The sequence below is a fragment of the Cheilinus undulatus genome, linkage group 5 (genome assembly GCF_018320785.1).
Source record: "Cheilinus undulatus linkage group 5, ASM1832078v1, whole genome shotgun sequence".
NCBI classification, from domain to species: domain Eukaryota; kingdom Metazoa; phylum Chordata; class Actinopteri; order Labriformes; family Labridae; genus Cheilinus; species Cheilinus undulatus.
Genome location: NC_054869.1, coordinates 4,491,849 through 4,511,028, shown reverse-complemented (window position 1 = coordinate 4,511,028; position 19,180 = coordinate 4,491,849). Strand labels below are relative to the sequence as shown.

The 19,180-nt window shown below is 39.5% G+C and overlaps 1 protein-coding gene across 2 annotated transcripts in view; it reads right to left on the bottom strand.

The window, feature by feature from the left end:
• LOC121509357 (disintegrin and metalloproteinase domain-containing protein 9-like) overlaps positions 1–19,180 on the bottom strand; it is a 71,969-nt gene extending 52,789 nt beyond the window's left edge. For both annotated transcript variants that reach the window (XM_041786654.1, XM_041786655.1), the window contains exon 1: positions 18,670–19,180. In XM_041786654.1, coding sequence (XP_041642588.1) covers positions 18,670–18,745 — 76 coding nt within the window. In that variant the 5' untranslated portion in view covers positions 18,746–19,180. The remainder of the gene's footprint in view (positions 1–18,669) is intronic.

The window sequence follows — 19,180 nt, the reverse complement described above, 5'->3', positions numbered from 1 at the left end:
TCTGGCTCAGAAAACTGTTGTAAACATTTGGGGTTCTGTGAAAACTTAAGAAATAAATGGAAGAAAAAACAGAAGGACTTTCTAATGTAAGCATTTCAGAGCAAAATCAACATATTATGCCTTTAAAGAAACAAAGTAGAAAAGAAGGCGCGAAATTTAACTATCCAAATTAGAAAGCCTTAAAATGGCTTCATTTTTTAAAGCATGTAAAGCAACAGAAGGAAAAAAAGGACTGAAAAACTCTCTTTGTAGACTTCTTCCAGTCAATATAACTGCTTAGAATAGCAATGCTATTAGATTAGGGCAGCAGCAGTCTGTATGGTTAATTTTATCACATGTAGCTGGTAACCATGGTAACCGAGATGGTTGTACTGCTGCTGAGTCAAAACACAAATAACAATCCCCTAGTTTAGGATGCACAAATCCCACTACTTCAGAAAGATACTCACTAAAGCTTTAAAAAGCATCTGATACTCATCTACTGTCTTTTACTTTCATTAACTCAAATCAAAAAAGCTCCTTATGAAGATGAGGGAAGAGAGCGGGGCTGAGTCAACGATCGGAAATCTTTGTGGCTTCTGGGATATAATTAGACATCAGTTTATTTTTAATTTACTTCAGTAATGTTGTAATAATCCAAAAATAAAATACGAGGACTCATAATATCACAGAGGATTTCAGGGAGCTCTCTCTCTCCTGTCCCTCCCCTCCATCATTTTCCTTCCTCTCCCCCCGTTACATAAAGTCTTTGTGTTCACATTACTGTCGGCTTAGCTGCTGTTTGTTTGTCTCATTTCACCCGATGAATGCAGCATTTATGAGTGTGTTTCTATGCGTGTGTATCTGTGTGGTCCTTTATTTGAAAGGATTGCTGTTTGTGTGATGATGCTGCAGCTCTCAGCAGCATCAGCCCCTCTGTTCGTCCGTCTTAAAGATTTAACGGTATGAGAAAGAAAACGTGGAGAAACCCCGGAGAGGAAGTCGTCTGAAGTGAAGAGATTTTACAGCAAAGATAAACTAAATCTAAACAAAATGAAGTTAAATCACAGAAAATGTTACACTAGGTAGGCTCATTCTCACCTTATGTTAAATGAATCGGTCTAAGGCAGGGGTGTCCAACTCAAGGCCCGGGGGCCAAATCCGGCCCATGGCACAGTTACATCCGGCCCACCAGATCATATCATATTTTCATTATAACTGGCCCACCAGTATGAGGTGGGCAGATTTCCTCCAGTATAAAAATGTAAACTTAACCTTGATTATTGACAATATCCTTGTCAAGTCATGAGAATTAATTAATTTTCAAGTCATATTTTGACATTTTTAAATAATGAGTTTGAATTTTAATCCCAAATATTCATTTTTCAATTTAAAATCTTAAATTTGTATCTCATCTTTGGACATTTATAATTCAGTATTTTTAATGTTGTCTCATAGTTTGACATAAACACTCATGAGTTAGAATTTTATCTTATATTTTGACCAATAAAACTCTTGATTTTAAATTTTATGTCATATTTTCAACTTTCTAATCTCTTGATTTAGAATTTTCTCATATCTTGACCTTTTCAACTCCTTAATTTAACTTTTAATACAAAATATTGACCTTTTTGATTCAAATTTCTTTTTTTTTTGTCTCATCTTTGGACCTTTTAAACTTATGGTTTTGAATTTTCTCTGAATTCTATCTCATATTTTAACATTTCAAACTCATAATTTTGAATTTTATTTAATAACTGTTAAAAATCATGATTTCAACTTTTGACCTTTTTTAATCTCAAAATCATTTATCGTCAATGTTATGTTTTTAACCCTGTAATTTGTTACCAGTTAAGAAGAGGCTGACAGTCTACATCGCTTTCCACATTATTATGCGAATGACATTTTTCTCTTATTTTCTAAAATATTAATGCAAATGACAGGATATTTTTCAAGTCATCAGCCATTAGAGCATAATTCAAATGTTTTTGAACAAACTTCATAATGATAACCATTACTTTTTAAAAATAAAAATCTCAAAATGCACTGTTCCACATTATTAAGCAGGCCACAGCTTTCAGCAATATGGGAAAGAAAAGGATCTCTCTGCTGCTGTATAGTGTCAAATAGTGTAATGCTTAGGACAAGGAATGAAAACATTAGATATTTCACGCACCTGCACAGCCTGCAGGTGTGACCAGGCAATGGGAGAATGTTTAGAGCAGTGTTACTCAACCAAAGAGCCAAATTGTTGAAAATACATTTGCAAGAGCCACAATCTAAGAGGTGAAAAGTGGCAATTAAAATAAGTTAAAGGTGACAAAGTGGTCATAAAGCGCCAAACACTGGGAGAAAAGTGACCAAAAAGGGAAGAAAGTGGCAAACATGGGAGGGCAGTGGCCAAAAAGTAAATGAAAAGTGGCAAAAAAAATTGTTAGAAAGTGGCAAAAATCAGTATAAAGGTGGGAAAATAGCAAATACCAGAAAAAAAAACCTGGTGGGAAACGGTAAAAAGTGGCATTAAATTGCAAAAGGCAGCACAAACGGGTGAGAAGTGGAAAATTAGGCAGAAAGGGGCAAACACTGGGAGAAAAGTTGCAAAAATGTGAAGAAAAAAGTGGCAAAGTAGGGCAGAAAGTGGCAAAAAAGGGTGATAATTGGCAGAAACAGAGTTACAAAAATCAGAAGAAGGTGGGAAACCAGGAATTAAGTGGCATTTTCATGCAGTTTAAATGGGCAAGAAGTGGCAAAATGAAAATTGACAAAAAGTGGTAAAAAAGGGTATAAAGTGGCAAAAATGGGTGAGAAGTGGGGAAAAGTGAGTAACAGGTAAAAAATGGTCCATTTGTGGCAAAACCGAGGCAAAAAAAATGAGTGAAAAGTGACTAATGTGGGAAAAAATCAGCAAAAAGATGGGAAAATAGGCAAAAGGCATCAAAGAGTGGTAAAACAGGAAATAGGTGGCATTTAATAGCAAAATGCAGCTCAAATGGGTGAAAAGTTGCAAAAAAAAGGGGCAAAAAAACTGCAATAGAAGGATAAAAGTGTCAAAAAGAAGTGGCAAAAATTAGCTAAAAGCAGCAAAAATTGAATAAAAGTAGCAAAAAATTGCAAATAAGGGCAATGGAAGTATACAGACAAGAACTAGAGGTTGACAATTAAGCTTTACAGTTAAAGCTTACTATGTGAGTGTGGGAAAAAACTGATTAAAATTACTTGCAATGAATAATTTCTGAGGTAAAATTTTCCTTTTTAAGGTTTTCTTGAGGAATAATGTTTCAAATTAAGACATTAAAGAGCCAGAAATCATCACAAAAGAGCCACTTGTGGCTCCAGATCCACACGTTGAGTATCACTGGTTTAGTGTACAGCTGTTTTACAATTACAGCCACATCCAAGATGCTGCCCTAACTGCAAATGCATTGCAGAAAGAAAATTGGAGGGAGTGCACCATGCAGCCAAAACTGGTCAGACTGCTGTCTGTCATCACTTAAGCATTATTTTTACATCATCTCTCACAATAGCATGGCGCTTCAGATTTGTCTATTCTTCACGTTTGACATACATAAGCCACTGACATCGGTGCATGTCACATTATTTACAGACCGTTAACAGTGGCCGATGCAAATGCTGGACCCATGCATTGGTGCATCATTAAAACAAATGGGTGGATGGATGCATGTCCTCTGAATTTGGGTCTAACCTGAGGGCCTAACTGGGTCAAAATTTCCCAGTTCTGTAGTTTATGTTAAGGTTAAAGTAAGTAGTGATGTATTTCAGGCTAAAGAGACTATGCTGCAGTTATTTTCAAAAATAGGATCTTTGATTGTGAAATGAGCCTAAATAATTGTTGTTTTCTATGGTTGAATTTGTCCCCTCTAAAGTAATAAAGAACAGAATTATACTGTTGAACAATAAAAATTCATTTTGGTAGCCGCCTCAATGAGGAAAATAACAATCACAAAAATTAAGCAACTAACAGCAGTAAATAAGAAAACACTGGTGATCAGCGTTGGGTCTGTTTTTCACAATTGCTGCATTACTAATTATTTTGTTGCATTATGTTTTGCCGTTATAACTGGATAGTGTCAGCAGTTTTCTCAAGGACTTGCCTATTAAAGTATCCAGACATCCGGTAGGTGAGTAAGAAAAGGAAGATGACAAGGCACCAGTCATCATGCCTGCTAGATGTCAAATGATTTCCCTGTACAGACACCACATACGTCATCTTTACTGTAATGGTTCTAATGTTTGTTTTTAAAGTCTTGAATAAAGTGATGACCAGGAAAAGCTTTCAGCACTTCTAAACCATGATCTATGTATGCTTACATCAGATTTCCTGTCAGTTAGAGTGTTGCTGACAGACTCTTCCTCTGCTGCTCGCTGTCCACTCGTCAACCTCCAGCCACTGAATCACATCCTCCATCACACTGTTATTTCCTGCTTTTCCTCTCCACTCTGCTCTCACTTCTTTATGCTGGGGTCACCTCAGGTCATTCTGAGGCTTCACAACATCATCACAAAAAATGACCAGAGAATCTGTCAAGATTAAAGATTCTTTTAAGAACTCGCATGGTACACAGCCGTACGTCTTTAGAGTGAAGCCCTGCATGGGAGAGCTGTCCTCATCCCGCTCCTGTTGGTTTTCTGACCCACCCTTCTAAAGCGCATTGTTGAGAGAATCAACTTTCTAGTGTTATGAAATCATTTTCATTGAAAAAAACAATTAGTCTTAATCCCAGTTTAATTATCAGTTGTTCTTTTAAACTTTGGAATATTGAACCAAAGTCAGGTTTAACAAGACAAATGTTTCATTTTATTTCTCATGCAGTAACCAAGCTTCTCTACACCGCTTTCCACATTATTATGCAAATGACATTTTTCTCTCATTTTCCCAAATATTAATGCAAATGACAGAATATTTTTCAAGTCATCAGCCGTTAGAGCATAATTCAAATGTTGTTGAACAAACTTCATAATGATAACCATTATTTTTCTAAAAATAAAAACCTCAGAATGCACTGTTCCACATCATTATGCACAACAGAGTTTCAAAACATTTTATAGGGTGTAAAAAAGTGAAAATTGTCATTTCTTGAATTTATAGCAGTAGGAGGTCATATTTACTGAAATCAAAGCTATTTCAATCAAAAACATCTTAACAGGCCAAGTTCCATGTTAACATAGGAGCCCTTCTTTGATATCACCTTCACTATTCTTGCATCCATTGAACTTGTGAGTTTTTGGAGAGTTTCTGCCAATGACACAGAGGGATTCTTTGCAGCATGAGATGGTGCATTGTCATGCATGAAGAAGGCACTGCTCTTCTTTTTTACCATCGCAGAAAGTGGTCAGTCAGAAACTCTAGATACTTTGCCAAATCCAGCCCAGAACATGACCCCGCCCCCTCCTTGCTGACGTCTGAGCCTTGTTGGGACATGGTGGCCATCCACCAACCATCCACTACTCCTCCATCTGGACCATCCAGGGTTGCACAGCTTTCATCAGTAAACAAGACTGTTTGAAAATGAGTCTTCATGTATTTCTGGGCCCACTGCAACTGTTTCTGCTTGTGAGCATTGGTTAGGGGGGCTGAATAGTAGGTTTATACATGACTGCAAGCCTCTGGAGGATCCTACAACTTGAGGTTGGTGGGACTCCAGAGGCACCAGCTGCTTCAAATACCTGTTTGCTGCTTTGTAATGGCATTTTAGCATCTGCTCTCTTAATCTGATGAATTTGTCTGTCAGAAACCTTCCTCATTATGCCTTTATCTGCATGAACCCGTCTGTGCTCTGAACCAGCCACAAATTTCTTCACAGTACGTTGATCATGGTTAAATTTTCGTGAAATGTCTAATGTTTTCATTCCTTGTCCAAGGCATTACACTATTTGACACTTTTCAGCAGCAGAGATCCTTTTTCTTTCCTATATTGCTGAAACCTGTGGCCTGCTTAATGATGTGGAAAAGTGCATTTTGAGGTTTTTATTTTCAAAAAATAACGGTTATCATTATGAAGTTTGTTCAAAAACATTTGAATTATGCTCTAACGGCTGATGACTTGAAAAATATTCTGTCATTTGCGTAAATATTTTGGAAAATAAGAGAAAAATGTCATTTGCTTAATAATGTGGAAAACGGTGTAGTTTTGTGTGTGCACACATCTATAGACAGACAATGGTTGCCGCTGCACCTGCAGAATCCAAACCTTGCTGACAGAGGAAGTGGGAAGACCAAAAGGCACAGTGCAGCTTCTTCTGCAGTTAGAAAGACAGTTAACAAAACCACCATGCACTTTCTGAGGGGAAATTTTGAACTCTCCATTTCTGAGAACTTGGTGAACTTTCAGTTTCTGTGATCCTCAAAACTATGTCTAAAGTAGGGCTGGGCAATTAATCAAAAATTAGATTAAATCGCAATATGGCCTGCTGCAATTTTGGAAGGAAATAATATTTTTACAAGAATATTTCTTTAGATGAAAATTTTGATTCTATTTCAGTTTATTTAATATCTGGCCCCCACAGCATCAGTCAAGAACAGGCTGGCCCTTGTGAAAATGAGTTGATGACCCCTGGTCTATGGTGTGTTGATCAGATGTAAAACATACCCCATGCCATGGATATGTTAAACCTGTGTTACTCAACCCTGCTCAACCAAAGAGCCAAATTGTTGAAAAATACCTTTGCAAGAGCCAAAATCTAAGTGGTGAAGCAAAGCAGCTTGAAGTAGCAATAACAACAATAGCAATAATAAGTTAGAGGTGGCAAAAATGGTCAAAGAGCAACAAAAATGTGTGAAAAGGGGTGAGAGTGGGGACGAAAAAGTGGAAAAAGGGTCAGAAAGTAGCAAAAAATGGGTGAGAAGTGACAAAAATTGGCAAAAAGCAGTCAAGAGTGGCAAAAATGGGAAAAAAATGGGAAACAAGTGGTATTTAGTAGCAAACGGTAGCTGAAATGGGTGAAAAGTGGTGAAAAGGGGCAAAAATTGGATATAGTGGCAAACAGAAGTGGCAAAAAAGACGAAGCAAGTTGTATTTAATGGCAACAGGTCCCTTAAATGGGTGAAAAATGGCGACAAAAATGTTTATAAAAAAGTGCAAAAATGGGATAAAAGTGGCAACAAGAAGTGGCTTGAATGGGCAAAAACTAGGAAAAAGTGGTATTTAATGACAAAAGGTAGCTTAAATGGGGGAAAATTGTTAGAAAAGTGGTGAAAAATGTCAAAATGGGTTAAAAAGTGGGAAAAAATGTGGTATTTAATGGCCAGAGGTAGCTTAAATGGGTGAAAAGTGGCAAAAAATGGTGAAAAAAGGGCAGAAAGTTTTCCTTTTTTAAGGTTTTCTGGGGGAATAGCTAATATTTCAAATTAAGAAATAAAAGATCCATAAATAATCACAAAATAGCCACACGTAGAGTATCACTGTGTTAAACAGTCTATGGCATGTCAGGTAAATCTATGTTTGATCTGAGTTGATATAGTTGTGTAAACACAAGGATTTGGCACACATTAATGATCGCCTTGTTGTCTGTTGGTCTGACATTAAGCAGTAAGATGGCTTTACTTAGCTGCTGAGTTGTCATTCAATCTAATCATACACTATACGGTTTATTTAATAAAGAAGTATATCAACTTTTCCTTTTAAAGCATCTTTATGACAAAATAAAGGAGAAACTCTCTTACAGAGGTGCTTAGCTCATGGCTATTTCTCTTCCATTCATTTATACTGCATCAGCTTTACTGCTCATGGCATGAAGGGATACCCAGAGTTAGGCATCACCTGTTTGTCCTGAGGAACACTGTTTGTCCTCCGGATGTGTCCTGATCCTGATCTCTGCTAGTTTGACACCCAACTTAACCCCCGCTGATCACTGAGGATTTGTCTAATCTAATCTTATTTACTGAAGCTTCATCTGCTGACTTTCTCTTCACCGACAACGCAGATAACCTCCAAAAGAAACCCAAAGGATCCTTAAGTTGGTCCAGAAATATCCTAAAGAATGTTTGCTGGAGTGTCAAAGAAGAGCTCAGGCATTCTGAAAGGTAAGAAGGGAGAAACAGAAATCTTCAGAAATCTCTCAGAAAATATCTTGAAATAGAAAAAGAAACCCAAGAGAGAAGATGCCTGGGAAAAAGCTAGAGTTTAATCTTCATGCTTCCTCTTTCCATTCTAAAACTTAAACAGCTCTCACAGTGCGTTCAGTATGAGCTCTGGATGTGGATCAACCATGTGGGTTAATAAATTCTGAACTGTTAAAACCTGACCTGACTTTCACACTCACTAATTGAATTACGGCCGTCCTCTTTCACAGGCCCGACCTGAAAACCAGCAGCAAGACAATCAAGACATCCGAAAAACCATCTAGGACTTTTTTGAGCATAAAGTTCTAAAAAACAGTCAGTTCTATCGTTCTGAGTCTCTTCCACTGACTGCTGTTAGAGAAAAAATACACATCTCCACCTCTTCCTGTGGTTAAAAAATGTAAAATACCCCTGTGATTGGCTCTGACACCTTTTACATTAGATGAGAAATTTAATTTACCAATAAAACCCTACACAGCTAAACAGAGAAGGCTGTCAGTAATGCCACAATCAGGCCTGTGTCCACAGCTACTGGTTTTTGTGTTGGCAGTGCTGAACCTTCATACACAGCCAGGGTGGCCCAGCACCCCTAGAACAACCATACACACAATAATGCCACTGTCACATTCTCATTAGCCAATCAAAATCAAGAAGAAGTGGGACTTATGATACCAGCTCTGTCAACAACAAAAGTGGGGGAGATACTGACCTGACTTGTCTTTTTGAAGGTAAAATTTTCAAGTCTAGTCTTCACATAGCTTTTTAATGTTTTCTTGGTTTATTTCCTTAAAGAGGGAAATTTCAAACTCTAACATAGCCATTCACCATGTGCTAAAACTTCTGCTACTTCTCTCCTACTGGACTGTGAACAAGCACAGAAGGATCAAATGACTTGGAGCTGCATGGTTTAGTTCAATTTTGATGTAGAACCAGTCCTAAACTCTGCCATGCTAAGGCCCAGCCTTCAACATTACCCTCTTGTGTAGGATCCTGACTTTAAAAAAACACTGATCTAGACTATAAAGATAGCATACAAGCAACAAAAACAGCACAGGCATGTAGGTCTTAACCTGCAGGGACAACTGAAGGCTGGTGGTGCTAGCAGTGATAACGTACAAAGCTAAAAAAAAACCTCAAAATGGACAGCCCTGATTCAAGTCCAGCCAGCTGCTCCTTTCCTCCATGTCATTCTCCGCTCTCTCTACACAAGACAATCATGAGGCCCAGTTACCTTGACATCCAAAATCTAAACAATTCATCCTTCAGTCAGGGTTAACTTAACATTTAAGTGAAGTTTGAAGAAAATCCCTCAAAGTGATCTTGAGATAAAGCGTCCACAAGAATGGTCAGGACGGATGGATTCTCAACTTCCTTTTAAAAGATATAAGACATGGAAGACTATTCCCACCCCCTTCTATGATTAATTGGAGGAACTAACACAGTTTTGTGTCACTGTCTTGGATCATTCTGTCACTGCAGATATCTGCTCACCGATCACTCCAGTTCCTGTTTAAAGGAAGACTTTGTTTGCCAATGCTGTCACCTGGATTTATTCTGGCTGTCTGTAAATTATTTACCAAAGAGTGAAGTTTCATCCTGCTCTGATAAGGCCCTGAGAAAACTCTCTTTCATGATCTGGAGCTGTGGAGATAAAAAATAATGGTTTGATTTCTGATTCTACGTCCAAGCTCAAGTATTTTCAGAGGCTGGTGCCTCTTTTAGAACTTGGGCTCATCTGAGACTCGGACATCTGGACTCATGCAGTAGTGGTATTATGTTTGAGTGCACACTAGGGCTGAAAGATTTGCAACAATAATGTAATTGCGATTTTTTCTTAAATAGTGTGATTTATTATGCCATTATTCTTAGGTTGATCTTAAGAATTTTTCAACAAATTTAAGCAATAAATAATTCCATAAATAAGACCATGTGTATTGCAAACAATGAAATTATTTCCATAGCAATAAATCCATCGCAGGAATCTGAATATGGGGGTGGAACAAGCTTGAAGCTATAAAGGAGGTGGCTGGGGTGGGGGAGGTGAGGCTGGCTACCAGCTGATCACAGCTGGGGTATAGCTTTCCTGGAGTAACGCTAGGCTTCATCAGTTTTAGAGAGCTAAACTATTTTTGCTCGTATTGCAAATGTGATGTCATTTGCTTTGTTTAAGGGCATTATCATTTTTATGTCACTCATTTTGATTAAGAACATGCATAAAACACAAAAAGGAGGAATTTTGTAAACTATCATAAAAAATGGACACTTGAATGACTGCATAATGTGCACAAAATCTCTGCCACTGCAAAAAATGTATTTATTAAAGTAGTATTTTGACACATTTCAAGTTAAAGAAATATTGCAACTTCTGCGATTTGAAAATTGCAGCAGGCCATATTGCAATTTAATCTAATTTGCGATTAATTGCCCAGCTGTAGTGCACACACAAGTGTATAACATGTAAATGTCTTATAACATATCTCCTGCAACTTTAACCTCTAGCATGAAGGTAAATATGGGTGACAACCTACTGAAACGAGCTTGGGGAGTGTAAAATGACCTGATTTGATTGGTCAACACTTCCACTAATGGCAGTTTCAAGTCTTCAGCAGTGCTGCACCATTACTCTAATCGCAACTGAAATCGCAATTAATGTCAGGCTGTGTTTAATCATATAAAAGGCTGCAATTATTTTTGTATACAGTAATATTTTAAAGATTTACAAAAACGCCTATAGAAAGGCCTTTAAGTTCACAGTAGCGCCACTATTGCACTTTCTATGAGTACCTTTACTTTCAAAAAGGACAAACTGTTATTTTAAAAAAACAAAAAGTTATTTTGAAAGCAACACTGAAAAAACCCTGGTTTTGTACTTTCCTGTGCTACTTAATATTTGTTGGTTTTAAAGGGCTGACATCGCTTACTCGGTTGGTTGGTTGATACTTTCTCATCTGACAAAGATGCTTGCTCATTGGTTGGTTGCATGGAGAAGGGTGAAATGAGAAACCTGTCACAAATTAAACTGACTTAGAGATAAAGGGAAGGTTTTCTCACCCTTTTCTATATTTGTTTTTTAATCTTTTGATTTGGTCGACCAAGGTTTTCTCTGGTTGACTATAGCCCTAATGTTTTAAGTTGAGAAATGCACACTTCAAAACTATCATTATTCTCTGCATTTCCTTTGACAACCAAGCAGGAAGACTCATGACACACTTTGTTAGATCGCAGTAACAAATCGCAGTATTGTCAGCAATCGCACATTGTTACCAAATCCTGCAGCATTAGTTCTGAATTGTATTTAAATACCAAATTTAAAACGTTAAAGTGTAAAATGAAGAGTAGCCTATCTAAACATTTCTTCAAAATAATATGATGTTGGCATCTGGCTTCAGTCTGAACATTTATCTGTGGAAAACTTAAAACTAACACTTAAAGTAATAAAAACTAAACTAAAACAAAGAATTTTTGCTAAGTAAAATCTAAACTAAACGAACAAACCAGCAGGTAAAACTAATTAAATCTAAACTGAAACAGAAAACTAAAGGTAAAAACAAAACAATTAAAAATACTGAAAAAAAGAAAATCATTAAAACCTTGGATGGCAACCCATAACAGCAGAGAGCATTCTGGGATTTGATGTTGATGATTACAGGAAAAACTACAGATTGGCTGAACGGTCAGAGCGTCAGAATTGTTCGTGTTCAGCACGGACACAAAAACAGAGTGAGTCATCATCATTCAGGGAAACAGCCAGTGAGTAACTGCTGCTTCCCGTTAATGCAACCACTCAGATTCATTCAGGCTCCCTGGAAGTTTGAGTGTTTCTGTCTCAGCTCGCCGCTCACAGCCCACACACACCAACGCACACCAACGCACACACCAACGCACACACGCTGTCAGACTGGAGCGCTGAGCGGGGTTTACTTCCAGTCAGAGTGGAAGGATTCGGCTGTGTGCCTGGTGGACGACGATGCTAAGCTGCTTAACGTTCAACCTGCCTGAACGAGATGCAGAAACACACCATCAACCAGAAAACACACACAAATACCCCCCCCCACACACACACACACACACACAAACTGAGAGTTGGTGGCTCAGCAGTCCATGCAGACACAAATAAATCAATGTTTACTGACACATCCACTGATTTTCTTGGATGTTTCTCCTCCTGTTTCTATCAAACGGTTTCTGCAGAAGGTTGAAGATGAGTAAAATTATTCTATAAACACTTCTAAAAAAAATACATAAATGTAAAGTTTTACAATTATGCCTACTTCTCAATTGTAAAAGATTAGGATATTTCAACATAGACAAAGTAGAATCTCTATGAATATAATTGCCTAGTCATTGGATCAACACCTTATTTTCATTGAAATGAACATTTATAATCAGGCTGTGACCTATAGAGGTTTAAGTGGGTATAACCTGAGGAAATAATAGGATAAAAAGTAGCAGTAAAGAGTACCAAAGCCCATTTAAAGCAATGAGACCAAGGCTCAATCCAACCGCACTCCCTGAACCGACCACTTGACCCCACCCCTAGGTAGTCAATGTTCACGTCTAGGATGCTGGGATAGAGGGGTAGGACGGGCCCTTCAAACTGATATCATCATCTAATGCTATTTCAGTGCATAATGGTCCTTTTGCTTTCAAACAAGTGTTTTAAAAAATCACTCATAGTAGAAATGTCTGGGATTGTTGTTGGGTCTGTTTACTTAATTCCTGCCAATAAGTTCTGATGTCGTATCAGAAGCTTGAGGGTCGTCCCATTTCATGAAAGATTTCACCACTACACCCTGTAACCCTGCTTCAAGGGTCAAATAAGGGAGTTAGGGGTAAAAGGAAGAAATGGGACTGAGTGTGAGACTGCCTGAAAGATGGGTCTCTGCTTTTTTGCAGAGTCTGATGAGGTTTAAGAACATGAATCAACCGCGATCTTATCAAACTGTAGGAGGCATTAAGCTTTTTTGGATTAAATCAGTTACTGTAGCCAGTAGGGCTGGGCATTGCTAAGAACCTCACGGTTCAATTCGATTTCGATTCTTTAGGTTGCGATTCAATTCGATATCGATTCGATATTGATTTAAATGCTTTGATGTTGATTCAGTAAGAAGTAGAAATACACAAATGACCTGTTGACAATTTTTAATAATTATTTCATGCCTATGTGAACATATGTGGTAGGTCACCTCAAATTTTTTAGCAATAAAACATCTGAAAATAAAATTTTGCACAATAATAACTTATTTGTGCATATGGAGTACAAAAGTAAAAAACATGCCAGTTTTGTATAAACAATGAAAAAGTAAAGTACATGTAAACTTTAATTATATTTCTTTCCTCTTGGAAATTGTGATAAACCTCACATAACATGGTTATGGTTGGTTGTTGTTTGGTCGAGTGCGGCCTCCGTCCATACAATGCAAATCACACGCACAGTGACCCCCACTGGCCAGGAGGTGAATCGATTAAGAGGATTTGCTGAATCGATATTGAATTGAGGGGGGAAATATTGCGGTGCATCGATTAATCGATATTTTCACCCACCCCTAGTAGCCAGTTATGCAGTTGCATCATGGGTATAATTGTTAACTTTTCTCTACCATAACAGAGGGAATACTCTGTTGGCGGACACACACACTTGGCATTCCATACTATGCCGAAGCACCCCGACCCTGAACTCCAACTTGTTTGTCCTGTCTGGGCGCTCTAACCTTGCAGATTCTCTCCATCTTCCAAAGCTCCATGCAGAAATGCCTGTTCTAAAGAAAGACTGGACCAAACAGCGTCAGAGGAGAAAGAGGCAGTAGCTACAGGTATGGATTAGCTGAAATTAATGTAAGCCTGTAAACACTGGTAAAGAGATGCAGCTATAGTTGCAGTTTTATCAGAACAGGACACTATTTCTTTATTAGGAGCAGGTAAAGAACCACACTAAAAAGCTTTCCTTAGTGGAAAAGTTGTTTTTGCTCTTCTCCCCACCAGATTCAACCTGAGTTTAATTTACTTACTGGCTCCACTGATAAGTGAACTCATGTGCTAAGTTGCTCTAACTGGCCCACAGTTAATGTCTGAAACAACGTTCCTTCAGTTACACTTCCCTCCCAAACACCGTTTATGGGGTGTTGACCAGATGGATGTAAAATTTATCTCATGCCATGGAGATGTGAAACAGTCGGTCTACCATGTCAGGTTAAGGCTGAATCCCAATTATCCCTTAACCCTCAGTCTGAAAATGTGCGTTCCCACGAAGTGCGAGGGGTGTCCCAATTCTCCCAAGAGTTGAGTTGAGGGGCGAGTTTGAGGGCTTTATCTCTTTCAATTTTGAGATCCTGGAGCCTTGGTACTGAGGGTTATCACTCAAAGATAGATGGCAACGAATGTGGGGAAGAAATCGAGCTACAAATGTAAGTATTTGTTAATGGAGACCTAAAAATTACAAAAGCCACTCCATTATCTTAGTTTAATGTTATTTTATGGATTATTTGCTTTTTTGTAGAGTAACATTTACTTTATTTTTACGATCGTAAGTCGGTATCTATGCCGTCTCCTTCTTCTTCTTCCTCTGAATCAACAGACTACGCAGTTTTGGCGCATTACTACCCACTACAGTCTGAAATCATAACTGCTATTAAGGGGTGTCCCATTTCTAAGTCACGAGATGGCCCTTACACTTGGTTTTTAAGGGCCGGTTGAGCTTGAGGGTAAGATTGAGGGTAAAGGGGAGAAATGGGATTCAGCCCAAGTGTGCTAAGAACTGTGCCCAAGCACTGCTCACTTCCTTAATCCTAGCATGATAGAAGAGATGGGCGTCTGCACAGTACGATTCTCTTGCATGCACACAAGCATGGGACAAAAACGTAGATACAAAGTACAATCAAAGCAAATCAAAGCACCGCCTTGCTTAATCTTAAAACCCCAGTAGTTGTAGAGGGCTGTACCTGACATAAGTGACTCAAAATAAGCCACAAAGTCAGTAAAGTTGCCATTGTGCTGACTCTGAGGCCAGGCTTCTTGTAACCATGCTCAGGCCTGGTTACACTTGGAGCAAAGAGAGTGCAGGCCAGCGGGGGCCTAGGGAGGAGGGACAGTCATGTTTTCTGTGGAACAGGTCAACTGGGCCTTGTGCAGTGGCTCCCTTTTTCTGCCAGCCACCATTGGCAGATTAAAATATTTTCAAGCCCCCCAACCCCTCACTATACACATCAGCACATAAATGTTCACAAGTATACACAGAAAAAGCCATCTCCTACAGGTAGGTTGTAGCAAAAGAGGGAGTGTAGCTCTCCCTCTCTCATAACTATCTTACAGGTAAAACCAAAGATGAGACATGACTCCTCATATTTCCTCATCTTTGCTTTGGTAGTTGTGAAGTCCGCTGTAAATTCATCGGTGGCACTACATGAACCTGGAAGTCATCTCACATTTGCCATGCTTTGCGCTTGTCATCACTTTTGAGCCCTCCCTTGGAGCTATGGGAGTCACTGACAAAGTGTGAGTGCACCCGTAACGATCAGGCAGACCTGAAGGATCTTCAGCAATTCTGGGTGACTGAGCAGGTCACTGTCCAGGAGGGTTAGTGTTCACCCTCGCCTGAACTATCTTAATTAGCACCTTCAGTGATTCCTGTGCATCAGTATACAATGAGCCACCGTTCCAACTGTACTGTTTGCCTGCAGATATAAATGCAAAACTCTATAAAGACCAATGAGCAAAGCAACCACTAGTCCTGTTTTTCTGTCCATGTTGAAATTAGAATATCTCTCTGGAGAAGCCACAGCTAGGCAAGATTTTTACCTGCAAAACACTGTGACCAATAAGAGAGCTTTTTCCTGCACATTACACGTTTTAGTCTGCTCGTTCAAATCCCAATACCAGCAGACTAAACTTGAGGTAATTATGCAATACAAACCAGAACAAACAAACCGTGGGAAAATGCACCAAAACACCAAATTCCATATTAGTCCTGTAGCTATTTTGATAACAGCTTCTTTCACACATTTGGGACACCTGATTGTCCCTAAATTCTCCAGAAAATATCAGTATTTTATGTGAAAACGAGGCTCTGAAGTCAGCACACCTCAATGAGATCCTGCTGTGTCTTTAAGTCTTTACCTGTTGCACAAGCCTGCACTCAGCTGTACATTATGTCTGTGTGTTAAGAGGTTTAACCTCCATCCGTCTGTGTGAATGAAAAGTTTACAGAGAACTTTACTGAGGACGGATTATTGCTGTGATATCAGAACTATGTGTTAAAAAATCTCTGGTGGAATTTGACCCAGAAAGTTCCTGTCCTCAGTGAATGGATGTAAACTTTCATTGATACACACAGGCTGAGGTTAAACCTCTTAAAGCACAGACATAATGTGCTGCTGGCTGCAGGATGGTGCAACATGTGCAGATTTAAAGGCGCTGCAAGGACTGAATGAAAGTATCTACCTTTGTGCATTATGGGAATTAGAGGATCTCTTCATGTTGTACACCATGTTTACTGTTTCATGAAGCACTGATGCACAACACTGTAGTGCAATTATTTGCAGCTGAGTGCAATTCAGCAAGCACAATTAAGCAGCACTGTAAAAGGCTATCATTTACTCACAAGTACAGTCCTGTGTGCAGTCCTGTGTAACTGGGTTTTTCAGCGTCAGAGTTTTAAACTTCAATAATTCAGTAATAAAATCACTTGATATCGATACTGGTTTGGACATCAAGACAGAATATCGTCCAGAGACGCCAATGATTAGGCCACACCCCATGTGGAAGCTGGACTTCCAACCACACACCCCCAGTATGATCCCAACCTGTACCTCTTATCCACATATAGAGGCATAGAGGCATTTTAAAGGTGCTGTAGAAATTGTTTTCTTGCTCTTATTGCAATGAGAGCTCTTCCTATTTCAGACAAACCAATAAAAACTCCTGTTATTCTTGACATCTTGTGTAGAGCAGTTTTAATTGCCTTGTTATTCAAATGAACAACAGAAATAACCCTTTCAGTATGATAAGGCTGAAGAGTGACATTAGTACTATGGAGAACAAAGTGAATGAGTGACTGCTGAGGCAGTGAGAAGGAACACCGTGTCAGCACACAAACAAGCATAAATACTGTCCATCAACCGCACATTCAGTATATCACCCTGCATCTCACTCTTCACCCCACTCTACCCTCATTCTTAACAGTACTTCCTTGCCCTCACTGTACCCTTCCTCGCACCTATAGTGAACTCGTCTTGGGCATATTTGTACCCTCATATTACTCTCCCACTAATAGTACTTTCTCAACCGCACTCTACCCCTCCTACCCCCCCTACCCCCCACTGTACCCTTCCTCACCCTATTAGTCCCTTCACTGCCCTTCTACTATTGATTCCTCATTTTACCCTGCCTATGCCTACTGTACCCTTCCTACCCCAACCCATCCTATAGCATCCTTCGTCACTCGTAATCGTACCTCCATGTTCCCTGCTGCCCCCCAACATAACCCTCATTGTACCCTTCCTCATGTAACCTGTACCCTCACTGTACCCTTCCTCACTGTACCCTTCCTCCCTGTCATTGTAACTACAGTGTATCCTTGCCTACCCAATATGAACCCTCATAGTACCCTTCCTAAACCCAATTTGAAGGCCAATAGTACACTTTCTCACCCAGTTTGTACCCTTTCTTTTCCTAATTCAGCCCGCATAGTACTCTTCCTCATCATCATTTTACCCAATATGTACTCTTTCACACTCTAATTATACCTTCTTACCCTTCTTCACCCTAGTTCTACCCTCATAGTACCCTTCCTCACCCTAATTCTACCCTCATGGTACCCTTCCTCACCCTAATTCTACCCTCATAGTACCCTTCATAACCCTAATAGTACCCCTCCACACTCTAATTACACCTTCATAGTACCCTTCCTCACCCTAATTCTACCCTCATAGTACCCTTCCTCACCCTAATTCTACCCTCATAGTACCCTTCATAATCCTAATTCTACCCTCATAGTACCCTTCATAATCCTAATTCTACCCTCATAGTGCCCTTCCTCACCCTAATTCTACCCTCATAGTACCCTTCCTCACCCTAATTCTACCCTCATAGTACCCTTCATAACCCTAATTCTACCCTCATAGTACCCTTCATAATCCTAATTCTACCCTCATAGTACCCTTCATAACCCTAATTCTACCCTCATAGTACCCTTCATAATCCTAATTCTACCCTCATAGTACCCTTCCTCACCCTAATTCTACCCTCATAGTACCCTTCATAACCCTAATTCTACCCTCATAGTACCCTTCATAACCCTAATAGTGCCCTTCCACACTCTAATTACACCTTCATAGTACCCTTCATAACCCTAATTCTACCCTCATAGTACCCTTCATAATCCTAATTCTACCCTCATAGTACCCTTCCTCACCCTAATTCTACCCTCATAGTACCCTTCATAACCCTAATAGTGCCCTTCCACACTCTAATTACACCTTCATAGTACCCTTCCTCACCCTAATTCTACCCTCATAGTACCCTTCATAACCCTAATAGTGCCCTTCCACACTCTAATTACACCTTCATAGTACCCTTCCTCACCCCAATTCTACCCTCATAGTACCCTTCCTCACCTCCGCAGTATGAGTTCCCACTCAGCAGCAGCAGCAGGCAGCATATCTCCAGCAGCAGCTCCACTCTTCCTCCCATCGTTTCCCTCTTTTTCTTCTTCTTCTGCTGGAGTAGAATAAATGTCACCGGGCGGCTCTCACGCAGACGACCGTGCGCCTCCTCCCGCTTCTCTGTTTCTTCTTCTTTTTATTCTTATCAATGTAGTTTTCAGTGTTGTCTTCCAGCCGTTTCCCTCCGCAGAGCCTCATGCTAAACACCCAGGAGAGGTTTTCTTCCTCGGCCGAGCCATTCCCGTCCCAGCTGATGATCCACAGTCACAGCGGCGGGATCGGACTCAGCCGTTAGCCGTTAGGTCGGCTCCAAAATGTCTGCCGGCGGTGTTAACAGTTGTTAAATCTATTAATTAGGATACAAATTGTGACTCTGAGTGTTTCCAATGTTTGACCCAGCAGTCCTGTGTCAGTAAAGTGTGTCCTCAGATATTCCTCTCCTTGTAAACTCGACTGGAATCTA